We start from the raw sequence: 14,543 nt of genomic DNA, 5'->3' as shown, positions 1-14,543 counted from the left end.
TAAACAAATATACAGGCTTCTGTTCATTTCAAGTGCTATGTTTATAAATTCACAGAAATATTTATTTCCTAATTGTAAATTATGTGTATTTATTTTTATATTTGTAATCTGCAAATAGTTTTATTGAAAAGTGGTGCTGCCTGTATACAAAGAAATGGAGCCATTTATTGGTGGAGCGTCGCTGCCTCGCATGCTTCACACTACGTGTACTACAAAACCAGGCCCCTGTACTGCACCGACTGTACCGCAATGGCATGCTGGGCGTCTGCAGGTCTGCAGGCCAGCTGACAGAGTTTCTGGGATCATCGCCACTCGCTTCAGTCGACTCGATCAACTCGGTGCTGACGGTGCCGCTCGCTTTGAAGCCACAGTAGATGACATGTCAACCGCTGCCAATCATAAAATGCTTACTTCTGACAATGCTTAACCTTCTCGCCTTAACTCGGCTCCCTATGTGTCTTTACAGCACGCAGCATTACATTAGCTAGCGACACATTGAAGCTTTGCCTTTGGCTCGGGTTTGTCCAAAAAGCAGTCCATGGGCGTAGAAGCGTAGACATAGAATGTGTGGGAGTTTTTTTTCTATTCAAATGCTAGATAGAACTTTACTGGAACCAATAGAGCAGTTCAAATTATCTGTCAGTTCAAATTAAGTGATCTTGAATTATTGGGACATCACTGTAGAATGTAGGCTGATATCTGTGGCACTTGGGCAGCAATGCTGTGTTTGCAGTGCACCAGCAGAATGTTGATTCCGAGTTGAATTTGCCTTGTATTGTAGCTCCCCTACATACGCAGTGTTTGGCAGTAGTTGTCACATTTTGTGATAGACATAATTTCGATGACACTTTATTTTAGCAGTTAGCATTTTGCATGCAAGACATGTTGATGGTGCTGTTTCTTTCGCTGGCAGCGGTGATACGCTTTTGCCCGCAGACTGTCTTTGTAACCGACGGCGCTTGAAAAACAAAAGCAGACACTCACAAAATGCATGCACTTGAAATCGCTTAACTTTCTCTTCGTCATAATTTCGCAAAAGAAATGACGATAGGTGGATTTCCGTGGTGCTATAGGCGACGAACTGTATCGCAGTGTACCGCGGCAGCCAGAGGCTAGTTCCAAGTTGAACTTGTATTGGTAGCTCACGTTCATGCTGAAGGGTTGAGTGGGTGTCACTTGTCAGAAAAGATCCACTTCGCACCTCACTTAATTCCAACTTACCTTATTTGCACAATCTAACATGCATCTTTTTTGAAAAAAGGTGTGTTCAAATTTGCAAGCGTAACTAATTGTACTCGAAATCAAAAACGAAACCGATACTTGCTAGAAAAAAAAAAAAAAGCTCAATGCAAGCTAGCTAGCCACACTACCATCGGACGGGTCGTCTGAAGAAAGTGACGCTCGGAGACATCGCAAGATGGGTTCATAATGCGTGGAATTCCCTCCTGCAGACGATGGCTGCTCGAGCCTTTAAGAAGTGTGGCATTTTTAATGCATTAAATCGGACTGAAGATGACCTTCTGTGGTCGGTAAACAACGAAAAGGAGGTGTCGTCGAACTCCGATAGTGACTAGCCGCTAAGGTTCAGCTGCATGTTTGTCTGTGTGTCTTTGCATATTCCATAAAATAGTTTCACACCGGTATATGCCGACTCGGGTTTTGATGTGCACATTAGAAACAGCACCATTTTTGGGAATATTTTGGCAGTAACATAACTGCGCGTTACTATCGGTGGCGCAGTAGAATCGTGCCACTGCGGTAATTTATAAGCTATAAGCAATGTTTGTCTCGTCGCGAGCAGTGGTGCACACCCAACCGGTACATGGCCGACCCGCCTATGAGGAGTTGGCCATGCCTCAATCTGCGCTGATATCACGCAGCTTCACGGTCGTCCATTGGTCGGACCCATTTTCTTACCACAGGGAATTTCGCGAAGCAGAAAAACGTCCATAACATCTTCACATTATTACAAAGTTGTTGCATTTGTTTTTAAGGCCGTAATCACAGCATTTGATAGAAGAGCTATTCTAGCACCAAACCTGTGCATGTTTCAAATTACTCAGTTTCTTTTGCCGTTGATATCATTTATCACTGTTGCCTGCACCTGTATACAGCAAGAGAAGAAATTTTGCTGATAGAAATTATGTTTTTTAACTTTCCAGGCGTTGGCTGCAAGTATAGATACTTCAGATACTAGGCTTTCCATTGTGCCAAGAAAATGGGAGTGCTTGAAAATCAGTTGTCCGTCCATGTTAGAAAGAAGCAGGGGACATAAATTTTCCCAATATGCACTTACAGACCATGTTTCTGTGTGTGTGCGTGCATGCATATGTGCATTTACATGTGCATTATCAGCATCACACATGCACAGGGTGTCCTAGCCACACATGCACCCATCTCTAATTAATAAAAATGGCATATTCGATATATGTTGTCACTTTTGCTGGTGAATATTTGTAGCAGTGGCAGGGCATCAGAATTTGTATAGTATTTGCCACAAATTATAATTTTGAATAACTTTTCCTGTTGTATGCATGTTCAGAAACTTTTTTTTTTCCTTTGTGCATTATCACTGATGACTCGGGCAGCAGTTGCTGGTTTTATTGCATTTAGAAATTTTATCTGCAGACGTCTGTAAAAAGGCATCCAATTTTACGCATTTCACTTCACTCATCTTGATACATGAGAATGAAAACATTTGCTGGAACTGCGCAGCAGTGGCAATGAAGCAGTCAGCAAAAGCATGTGTGTTTAACTTGGCCATACATTGACAAAGTATTTCAAATATTATATTGCATGCTAATCTATGCATGCATGGTTTGCAGTCACCAGAACGTCGAGTGTTGCTGAGGTGCTTGGGCAGACAAAGCAGTTCAAGCGATCTGGGAGCTCACCAGAGTTTTCTGCCAAGGTAGGTGGAACACGTGCATAGTTATGCTAGTGATTTCACTTTTGTTTGCGATTGGTTTGTCTTCAGGCTGACCGTCCTCAAGTGCCTTCCTCTGCTTCGTCAGATGTTTCTGATGCACCAATTGACGTGGTGTCAAAGTGCAAGAGCTACTCGCGAGACACTCTCCTTCAGTTGTCACACTCACCATTTGCCACACAGATGCCACCAGATTTCCCTTCATTGGACCCTGAAGTGGCAAACTTAATGGTGAAGCAGGTAAGTATGGAAGCACAGAACATTTCACGAACCAGGATATCTTTTTTCAGAAGAGATAATTAAGAATATAACTTCCTTTCCTTCTGAATATGAACATTGCTTTGGTGGTTTTTCATCCCCCTTTTTTTTATTATTGTACATGCCTTAACGTTACTCTGGAAAGGTCATTTTATAGTTGACATATTAAAATATGCTTTTAGTGATGTCTAGGGGTATGTGAACAGCATTTTTTAACACGAAATCAAATAGAATGAAATCGTGTTAAAAGTGAATCGAATAAGGAATATTTTTCAGATAGTTTGCAAATAATGTACAGTTTTGTTACCATTCATTCGAGGTGTGCGAACACAAAGTAGATTTCGAATCGAATGTTTAATGAAATCAAGACAAAAAGCCGAATATCCAGTTGAATATCAGGAAATTTAGCACAAATGTTTATGCTTCCAAATTTTGTGCAAGAAACACAGTGCTGCACGTGCTCGGGTTGCTAATCACATTACTTAACAAGAATCTTGCTAGCTGTCAGTAACTCGGGTATCTACGAGTCAAGGTGCATAGTATGCTCTACTCTTATTACAGGGAACAACAAATTAGCATGCCAGCACTGGTAACAACTCAGTTCGTATACAAAGGTCTCAAAATTTTTTTTAGCGATATAATGTCTGTCAAATAGAATTGAGTGCTTTTTTCCCTCTGAAGGTCAAGAAATAGCAAAGATGCCTTATATACCAATGGGGTTTTCAGTTTAATAGTGGGCCATAATGTGCTTAATGGCAATCTTCTGTTGCTTAGAAAGTATTGCTTTCCAGTTTTATTGCAGAAAACAGGAGGGTTGTTACATCTTCATGGCAGGTGGTTTCTGTCAGTTATCGTAAGCTTGTTAAGGCCAAGGTGTCTGCATGGCAGACAAAAGGGGGGAATGCGCATCACGTTGCTCAGTAGCGCTCCGCGCGGTCATCGGTGCCAGCAGCAAAGAGTTCTCAAATCGGAAGGCCCACAGCAAGATTGCGCAATGTCCCCCCCCCCCCCCCCCCCTCTTTTTTTGGCTGTTGGCGTCATCCATATCCATCTGGCATCTGTGTAAGCGCATCTAGTCAGGGGTTAGCGCGCTGTCACATGATATTGTGGCGCAGGTGAGATGTACGTGAAGGCTATATTTCCAGAATATTTACAAAGAAAGCTAGGGCAATAGAAGATATCTGATAAGGCCCACGTGCAAGCATCCTCATCTTCGTCTTCATTGCCCTGCAAAGCCTAGCATTCATCCATGTTCAGATCGCTCTGCAACATCACCCTCCAGCAGCACAAGTGCCGTCCTGGCAGCACCTTGTAGGGCCCTGTGTGACGCTAGAGGAGCTTCTCTGATAGGCCAACGCGGTGGCATGGTGACCATAAGAGGACCAGAGAGCCAATTGTAAAGTGCTCACTTCTGTGTCGGCTGTCGAAATTGGACTTTTGGGATTCATTCGAAGCACAGGGTTGGTTGTGGACAAGTTGACAAGCTGCACGGGCTCGAGCAATGATGCTACTGGCCTATTCAGTAGGCAAGTGAGGAGCTAACGGAAGGAGAGTCTCGAATGGCAATGCAGGATATCGGCCAAACAGCAAATGAAATAGTGAATATTCAGCGGTGTCATGCCGTGACGAATTGTACACGAAGGTAACAAATAGTAGTGTGCTGTCCCAGTCACGGTGATCAGGTGAAGCATACATGGCCAGCATCTCAGTTAGTGTTTGGTTCAGGCGCTTGGTCAATCCATTCGTTTGTGGATGATAAGCGGTGGTGAGCTTATGTTCAGTAGAGCAGGCATGAAGGATGTCATTTACCACTCTTGAGAGGAAGTACCTCTTGCAGTCGGTGAGGAGCTGCCGAGGGTCACCATGATGGAGAATTACGTCGTAGAGGAGAAAGTCAGCGATGTCTGTAGAACAGCTTGTTGGCAATGCCCTGGTGATTGCGAAGCGCGTGGCCTAGTCTGTCGCGACCGCAACCCATTTATTTCCTGAGGTGGACGTAGGGAAAGTGCCTATAGAAGGTCAAAGCTGGCGTGGAAGAATGACTCTGCAGGTATATCAATAGGTCTGCAGGCAGTGCTGAAGGGCGCCTGCGGCACTGGCAGCGTTCACAAGCATTCATGTCGTAGCTTGTTTACGTCAGCACCAATGCCGGATGCTGTCGTAAGTATGCGAGACACCTACATGACCGGCAGTTGATGCGTCGTGAAGCTGGTGAAGAACGCTGGAGCGTAAATGGCGAGGTAGGACAAGCAGCAGCTCTGGGCCTTCTGAGCTGAGATAACGATGATACAGAACATTGTCGTGTTGTTCAAACAGGCGAACAGAATGGTCTGGTGATATAGAGGTTAGACAGTTGATGGTGAGCCGTAAAGATGTGTCTCGTCACTACTCAGTGGGGATATCATCCGAAGCAAGGATGGACAGTGCGCAGGCGTCTGAATCAGGGTCAGTAAGGTCGGGAGCATCGACAGGGTGGCTTGACAAGCAATCTGCATCTTGGTGCAATTTTCCAGGCTTGTAGTGCACAATAAACAAGTATTCTTGGAGCTGTAGTGCCCAGCAGCCGAGACTTCTGAACGGATCCTTGAGCGACGAGATCCAGCAGAGGGCATCATGGTCAGTAATCAGAAAACGTTTGGCCTAGCAAGTAAGGTCTAAATTCACTGACAGCCCATACTAAACAAAGCCAGGCACTCGTATTAAGTGATGGAAAAGTTCCGTTTGAATGATGAAAGAAATCAACTGGCATAGGCGATGACATGTTCCTTGCCGTGCTGTTTTTGGCCAAGGACAGCCCCAATTCCATGACCAGTGGCATCGGTGGGAAGTTCTTTAGGCGATGAGGGGTTGAAATGGGCCAGTATAGTATTAGTGGTGTAGTTAGCAGGTGGAGGAGGGCAGAAAACAAACCTGCTTGTTCAGGTCCACACACGAAAGGAACCTGCTTCAAGAGTTCAGTAATAATGCAGGCGTTGTCTGTGAAATTCCAGACAAAGCGATGAAAGTAGGAAAGTAATCCTACAAAACTCCAGGCGTCTTTGGCTGAGCACGGCTCGGGAAATTGTTGCACTGCTTGCACCTTGTTGAGAGTCTGGTTGAACACCGGCAGCACTGACCAGGTTACCAAGCATAGTCATCTGGCGTCGCCCGAAACGACACTTGGCAGAGTTCAGCTGAAGATTGGCTCGATGGAAGACGGCAAGAACGGCTGATAAACGGGTGAGGTGGCTGTCAAACATAGGCGAGCAGACAATGACATTGTCTAAATAGCTTAAACAGATGGACCAATTATGTCCCCGAAGCAGAGAATCCACCATACGTTCGAAAGTTTCTGGGGCATTATACAGTCCGAACGGCATGACCATAAATTGGTACAGGCCATCTGGCATAATAAAGGCAGTTTTTTCGTGGTGCATAGGATCAACTGAAATCTTTCAATAGCCAGACCGAAGGTCGAAAAATATTGGACTCTATAAAGGTAGTCGAGGGCGTCATCAATGTGAGGCAAGAGGTAGATGTCTTTATGAGTTACTTTGTTCAAATTCCGATAATCAACACAGAAATGCCAGCTGCCATCCTCTTTTTTCATGAAAATGACAGGGGAAACCGATGGGCTAGACAAAGGTTTGATGATCTCTTTTACATACAATTTTGTCAACCTCGTTCTGGATGACTTGACATTCGTAATGGAATACGCTATATGGATGCCGGTGTATAGGGTTGGCGTCACTAGTGTTTATTTGATGAGTCACGACAGATGTTTGGGCTATAGGGCAGCCATCAAAATCAGAGATGTCGCGATAGAATGCCAGGACGCGGTAGAGATGTCAAGCTTGCGCCTGGATCAGCTTGGGAGCAATCATCTTGTTAATGTCGTCGAGCGACGAAGGAGTGAAGTTGACAGAGCAAGAAGGCTGTGAAACATCTGCATCCAAAGCGGCAATCTTGCAGGGATCAAGTGCGGAAATGGTGGCCAGCAACAAGCCTTGTGGAATAACCTTAGTCAACACCTGACATTGAGAAAGGGAATGACCTCTGTGTTGTCATCAGTGGAAATAGTGTGAGCAAGGGCGACATCGTGGCCTAAAAGAACACTGATAATCGGAGATAAGACGTAGTTGGCATTGGGAATATCATGTGAAGACGTCAAAGTAACATGTAGCAGCTTGAGACGGCAAGTAAACGGGATGGCAAGAGCATAACGATGGTGGTATGCCGGGTGGAATATCGAGAATGTGGGGCAGCTCAAGCTGACGAGCACCAGTCACACAATCAATGAGGGCAGAATGGCTGGACAAAAAATCTAAGCCAAGGATCAGATTACGTGGGCATGTCTCAATGATGGTAAATTGGACTGGAGTGGGATGACCAGCAATGCAGACGCGGGCAGTGGACATCCCAAGAATGGCAGGAGTCCCTCCATCAGCGGCGTGAAGCATGCGGGAGGCGGAAGGCATGATCACTTTATGAAGGCGACGACGGAGACCTGCACTCGTTACAGAGATGTGCACCCCGCTGTCAATGAGCTCTGAAATAGCGATGCCATCAACATCACCGTCTCACAGGCTTCGTCTCGTCGGCAGCGTTAGAGGAGGATTTGTGGTGTTGGTGAGCACGCGGTGACAGCGAGTGACTATATCCTTGTGGGACCATCGGTGTTGGGGAAATACGAGTGGATTGAAGGTGGGAAGCGGTTGCTGTCTGGATGGCGGTAAGGGGTTGACGGCGTTCAAGGCAGCGAGGGCCACTGGGTGATGCAGTAACGGCCGATGTAGCCGATAAGGTGAGAAAGCGTATCGGTCGATTGTCAGAGGTTCTCCACACAGCAGGGTCGTGATATTGTATAGGAAATCGCTGCTCTCGATAGGATAGGGTCACATGCCATAAAGTTTGTGTTGGGCTGGCTATGGTGCAAAGAGAGTGACTGCCCATGTTGGCAAGCTCCTGCCATGCAATGGCTTGGACATGGGGAGTCATAATCGAGCTTGAGTCATCGGCGTGAACTGGGGCAGGGGTCATGACCTCAAGTTTACGGCGCACTATCCGTGTCAGCTGATCTGGTGGAACTGACGGCTATGCTGCCAAATGGTCTTCGCAAGAGGACGTTGCCACCGTATTGGGAAGCCGGAAAAACGCGTGGCCATTGTGCCGGCTTTTAGCCTGCTCAGAGCGCCGGCACTCCTTTATAATAGCGTCGACCGTAGAGAAATTTTTGCACATTAAAAGGTTGAAGGCATCATTGGCGATCCCTTTCAAGATATGCCCAACCTTGTCATCCTCCGTCATCTTGGCATTGGCCTTTCGGCATAGCAATAACACATCTTCTATGCACAAGATGTAGTACAAGACGTTGGGTTTTGTAGACATCTGCACACGTAACATGAGAATCTTTTTTGGTGCGATCTTTCAGCCAGCGGGCTTCCCTAACAAGTCTCGTAGTTTTTCTTTGCAGATGTCCCAGCTCCCGATCTCAGCTTCGTGGTTATCGAGCCATACTTTCGCAGTGCCTTTAAGATAGAATATAATATTTGCCAGCATAGGGTAGGGCCCCATCGATTAGCACTCGCGCGTTCATACTCTGCCAGCTAGTCTTCAACATTCACTTCACTGGAACCGCAGAACGTGCCATGATCCCAGAGTTACACCAGCATGACCGTTGAAGTGGCAGGCACTGATGTAAGCTCCGCGTCTTCTGCCATTGCAGTCAGATGCCCAAAACGACGACCGCTGGGGAGTTCCGTTGCGAGACATGATGTACCCCGCACATCCACTACAGTGTGACGGAGGCGAGAGAGAGAGAAACATTTATTTCAACCATCGAGGTTGTTGCTCTTGAGGTCAAGTGGGTGGTGTCCGCATTCCAGGGCTCCACTGACCATGGCTGCTCAACAAACTTGCTGGACAAGCGCAGAGGCGAGATGTAGGCGAAGGATATGTTTCCACCGTATCTGCAAGGAAAGCTAGGGCAAGAGAAGATGTCTTATCCGGCCCACGTGCAAGTGTCCTCATCGTCTTCTTTATCGCTCTGCCAAGCCTTGCATTCATCCACATGTGGATCGCTCCATAACAATATTTTCGAGCCAGCTACATAAATCCAAAGCTAGCATTCAAAGCTCGAAGCTATGAAAAATCGAGCGTTGTATGCCTACGAACGGCGTTTGGAATGAGGGCCCACCGTACGGTATTTTTCAAAGAGGGCAGCCGTGAACATTGACAGTCATCTTATGCACTTGCGTTCATTGGCGAGGCAGTTTGTTGGCTTTCTAAGGATCATGCGACCACTGTAAATAGATCTGCGTTCATTCGGTAGCTTAACTTTACTCGCCGACACCCGACGACGCAGAAGCTCCCATTAGTCCTAACGAGCTAGACAGTGTGGCGAAATGGTGTGGTCAGGACGAAAATTTGCTGCCGGCCGATATGACAGTGGGCCGCAAACCGTCATGGAAAGCTCATTGCTAATATCTTCTTACGGGTGGCTTATCAGGGATCAGTCATGAGATAACACATACGAGTTAGATTCATGGCTGTTGAAGTGGCGTTTGGATCCGTGGTCGTCCAGCTGGCAACTACAGCAAGCATGCGTGCCAAGTTCGTCTGTGTGCTCGCATGTAGGTGGAAAGCACCAAACTGTGCGAATCTATGAAGCTTGTGTATTCAATGCGATCAGCGTGCCTTCCGGTGACTAATTGGCCCGATCTTCACACATGCTTCCGTGCTTTCCACCCGCGCTGCTTTTGTTGTGCCCTCTGTTCGCGTAGCGTTAAATCATTTCAATCGGTCTGGACGACCTGGGCAAACCTTATACCAATAAAGATAGTGCACCGTAGGAATGCTGCACGCATCAGGGCACCGACCTGCATGGCCAAGTCATTCACCTAAGGTACTTATGTTCGAAAAATCGAATTTTAGATATTGGATTCGCGAATCGAATTATTCGAACGTTCAATATTCGATTCGAAATCGACTATTTGTACATCAAACAATTTTGACATCCTGGTAATCGGAACAGTAGAAAGTTTGCCATTACACTGCACATTATAAAGGATGCATGAAAGCACAAAGGGAGCATTGGGAATGACTTAGCAGATTATTTGCTAACTTGGGGCTCTTCGGAAAATATGTGGTCATGCATTATCATGTGAAGTTTATAAAGGTAACCTTGTGGACCAATTAATAAAACACCTTTTCCTTAGCTCAACATTGTTGTGGCAGATGGTGCCAATATTGTAATAAAGTATGTTACAATGAAACATATCCTGATTTAGTTTGGTGAGAGGACATTGGTCCTGAATTTAAAATACAGTGAAACATCATTAAACCATAGTTGCCCGGAGCTCGGAAAAAGTACGTTAAGCAGTACTACTAAACAGTAGTACTGCTTAACCAAAATAGCATGAGATTGCCCACTTACCTGTCAAAAACAGAAAAGAGAGTGTGATGAAAGAGGAAAAAACATCCAATATTTATGTACTTCGCACGGCAAAAGTGTTATTTTCGTTCGATGCCGCGGCGGCCTAGCAGCGACGACAGCAGCCTCAAACATACTGAAGCTGCGAGCCAGCTTTTCAACCAGCCCCTTCTTCTCTGCAAACACTCGCATTGCAGATTCCTCGTTAGTGTTGCATATTCTCTGTGCGCAGGCGTGGTAGTGTTGCAGAAGTCGCGGGGCACCTTTTCATTGCGTGGTGCTGTTCTCGTCACGACGATTGCATTCCTGAGGCTGATGTAACGCGCAGCTTCTACCACTGTCGGGCCTGAATCGCCCGTGCTGTCGCTTTCCATGTCATCCTTATCACTGCCGCTAGGTGACACTTCGGCAAAACAGTGGCAACGATGGCGAAAAGTCGAACCTCGCAGCCGACATCTCTTTGCGGTCACAGCAGCGCTGCCGAGCAACTTCTTCACATTCCAAATGCCACGCACCGTAGTCAACAGTAGACCCATGTCGCGTGCAAGCGCCAACTTCTTCCTGTCACGTTCGGCAGCACGAACGATGTCTAATTTTTCATCTATGCTGAGCACCCGGTGTCTTTTTTATCAGAGCTTCGGCATGACGTGACTCCTCGCTTACATGACACCACAACACTCTCTGGGACGGCGCTGAAATGATGTTGATGTTGATGCGGCTTCACACGCAAACGCACAAGGTGCTTGGAGGCCGTTCAGATCTCTGAGGCTTGTTGTTCTGCCGGGCCGCCCGATGGAGACAAAGTACCACCGTGTTTGCACGACCAAAAGTGGAAACACCACGTGTTAACCGATACCTATGCAATAAGCTGGTACGGTTTATGCGGATACAAAACGCATTATGTTCAATGGCCACTGAGTCGGGGATTTGACTTTACTACTTTTAATACGAAACTACTGTTTAAGCAGGTATGGTTTAACGAGGTTTTACTGTAGTACCAAACAATACCCACTGCCAAATGTTGTATCTAAAGAACATTTTATTGTAAGTGATTGTGTTAAGCCAGAAAAGTCCTAAGTGACGCAGCATTACTTTATATCCACTGTCAATAGGATGAAATATATAGCATTTTTGCCTGTAATTCTTGTTTGATTGTGTGCAGTCAATGACAAAGTATTCGAAAGTATTTGTATTTTCAAATAGTGACTTTTCGATTTGAGGACCTAATTGAATAAGACAATATTCAATTCACTATTCAAAAGAGTCAAATATTAAAAATTTTTTAGTGGGAACATTTTGAAATGTTCCAATTTTGATCATGTTTTTTTTAAGCATTTGAGGCATATAAATCTCGTATTACTCCTGCTTTATCACATGAATTCATATTCGAAAGTTCCTATGTTAAAGCACATGTGACCAAACCTGAAGAAATGTTGCTTGGCCTGTTGGTGCAAGATGATAAATTACTAAATCTCAGCATGAAACTGATGACCACAAAAGAAAAAACGCATAAATGGCACAGCACCTCTTCTGTGTATTTTCCTTCATGGTCATAAGTGTCGAACCCTTGGAAAGTGAAGGTGACTGCCTTCTGGATTGCCACAGGAGACCCACCATAATGTTTATATGGAAGTGGCAGGTGCAGGCAAGCAGGAAAAAAAGCTTTAAAAAAGTATGTGAAATGTTAATTGGGTGAACCTTAGTCTGCGAAAGCAAGGCACCTTGGCAGTGGTCGCTACTGACAGCATAGCCAGCAGTCAGTGAGTCGAATGGCACTGTGGGCTTTTGGCTCCTTAGGTATTTACTAGGGGTGTGTGAATAGGGATTTTTGAGGCTGAATCGAGTGTGAATCAAATAGTACCAGAAGCGAGTTGAATTGAATAGCTTTCAGATAGTGCTTGAATAATGAACGGCTCACAATTTATATAAAATGATGCTTACATCCTGGTATTCTTCAAGTTAGCAACATTCTGTCATTAAATGCTTGTGATATTTTATGAAGCGTAGTATAGTAAAAGCACAAATGGAGCATTAGCAGCAAACAAGTTGTTTCTTTGCATTCACAGGACTCTTCAGAGAGTGTGAATTACCGCTGTATATATAGCTTGTAAAGTATGGCTACCGAAGCGACGTACCTGAGGGGCTATTCTGTAAGTCTCCACCTAATGGACATGTCCATTTCATCTATTTCTGAAGCTCTGATTAGCTGTGCTGTGTTACACGTCAGAAGGAGACATGCAACCACAGCCAATCAGCACTTCATCAGCAGACGAAATGGGCATGTCCACTAGGTGGACACTGACAGACTACTCCCCCCGCTCCCCTGCTCCACTAAGCAAGTTCTTATGTTTTATGTCTATACTATGCCTGCGGGGGTGAAAACTTACCGTACTTTTGCTCCTATTTTATGTTTAATTAGGGGCAGTTGACATTTTGAAATATTCGAAAAGTATTCGAAAAATATTTGCATTTATGAATAGTGACTATTCAATTCGAAGGCTGAATAAAATTAATCAAATAAGACACTATTCGATTCGTTATTCTAAAGCTTCAAATATTCGCACACCTCTATTAGTTACAGAGCATTATCTTGTTCTCAATCAACCAATGGTAATAACTAAATTTTTTTTTTAATGCTGCCGGCATCATGTACATTCCCTACTCTAGGACTTGTAACATTTATTGTCTAATGACATTCTGATACCATGTGTTTATCACATATAGGTAAGTGCAATCTTGATAACAGAGGTAAATGTAGAGGAGAAGAAAAAACCGTCATCATAAAGAAATGTGACTGTAGGGCTCAACAATAGATTTTAGTCAATGTGCATATGTGCGTTCTCGGAACTTTGGAAAATGCTTGCATTTGTGTTCAATTCTTGTTTTGTGGCCTATTATATGTCATAGCTCCTGAATGTGTGTTTCTGCCCACTGCCTGCCTTTGCTTAAGGAATGCATATGTTAGCTTGCATGTTCTTTTCTGTGTTGTTCAGGCACTTGTTGCTGCTATATGCTTTTTTCCATTCTTTCGTTTAATTATTTATTATTATTATTTTCTTCGTCCCTTTTTTAAATTTTCTTTGCAAACACCACATGAAAGAACTTCCTTAGGCAGCTAGACATGAGCATGTATTGCTACTGCGTTTTTTTTTTTTTTTTTTTAGATTTAGAGGAAACAGTTTTATTGAACTGTAGTACTGTACACAAGAGAGTAGGGTATCGAGCTTTATGTCGTTATTGGATACTTTCCAAGCGAAGCTTGTATTGCCTCACTCGTGTCGGCATCGGTGTTGGTGTTGCCGTATGAAAAAACTCAACCCGCGCGAAAATGCGAAAATAAGTCCTTGTCGGGCTGTGGATTCGAACCACTGACCTCTGGGTTGCGAGACCACCACACTAACCGATCAAGCCACTGTCGATTCATCATGCGCATCCTTAAAAGCGGAGTTTTATATGCATGAAAAAGTAGACGCAGCACAAGACGCGAGCCAATTACACGCGTCCCCTCCCTCTAGAGGAGGGAAAGGGCGTGATCGCGTGTTCGCTCGCCTCGTGCCCGCCGTTTACCACCATTTACTGCCAGTTCAGGCCCTGCAGTCTGATGGGGAGGCCGCGTTTGGTTCGTTTTGCCGAAGAGCTGGCTGAGTAGAAGGAATGGCAGTGGGAGCGTGCCGCGCATTGTGCGTTTGACCTAAGAACTGGCGACATTTCATGAATGCCACCAGAAACTCGCTCGAGAAAGGGCTCGTCATCGAAGTGCCGACCTCGCGTGAGGGAGCGCAAAGCCAAGCCATTACAACAACGAAGAGCTGCGGATCCTGAGCTTCGCTGGCACCCCTCCTCACAGTAGTGAAACGGCGGTCAACTTTTTCTTTTAAAATCTAGGTTTTGTTAGCTGATTCCTCAATTTCATGTGGGCGGTGTCTGCAGAGAGAGAGAGAGAGCAGT

The 14,543-nt window shown here is 45.2% G+C and overlaps 1 protein-coding gene across 7 annotated transcripts in view; it reads left to right on the top strand.

Moving 5' to 3' along the window:
- LOC142563869 (eukaryotic translation initiation factor 4E-binding protein Mextli-like) overlaps nt 1–14,543 on the top strand; it is a 96,286-nt gene that overhangs the window by 74,011 nt on the left and 7,732 nt on the right. For all 7 annotated transcript variants that reach the window (XM_075674587.1, XM_075674551.1, XM_075674578.1 and 4 more), the window contains 2 exons: nt 2,826–2,911; nt 2,978–3,166. In XM_075674587.1, coding sequence (XP_075530702.1) covers nt 2,826–2,911; nt 2,978–3,166 — 275 coding nt within the window. The remainder of the gene's footprint in view (nt 1–2,825; nt 2,912–2,977; nt 3,167–14,543) is intronic.

This window comes from Dermacentor variabilis, chromosome 1 (genome assembly GCF_050947875.1).
Source record: "Dermacentor variabilis isolate Ectoservices chromosome 1, ASM5094787v1, whole genome shotgun sequence".
Lineage (NCBI taxonomy): Eukaryota > Metazoa > Arthropoda > Arachnida > Ixodida > Ixodidae > Dermacentor > Dermacentor variabilis.
This window is presented reverse-complemented; position numbering and strand designations above follow the sequence as displayed.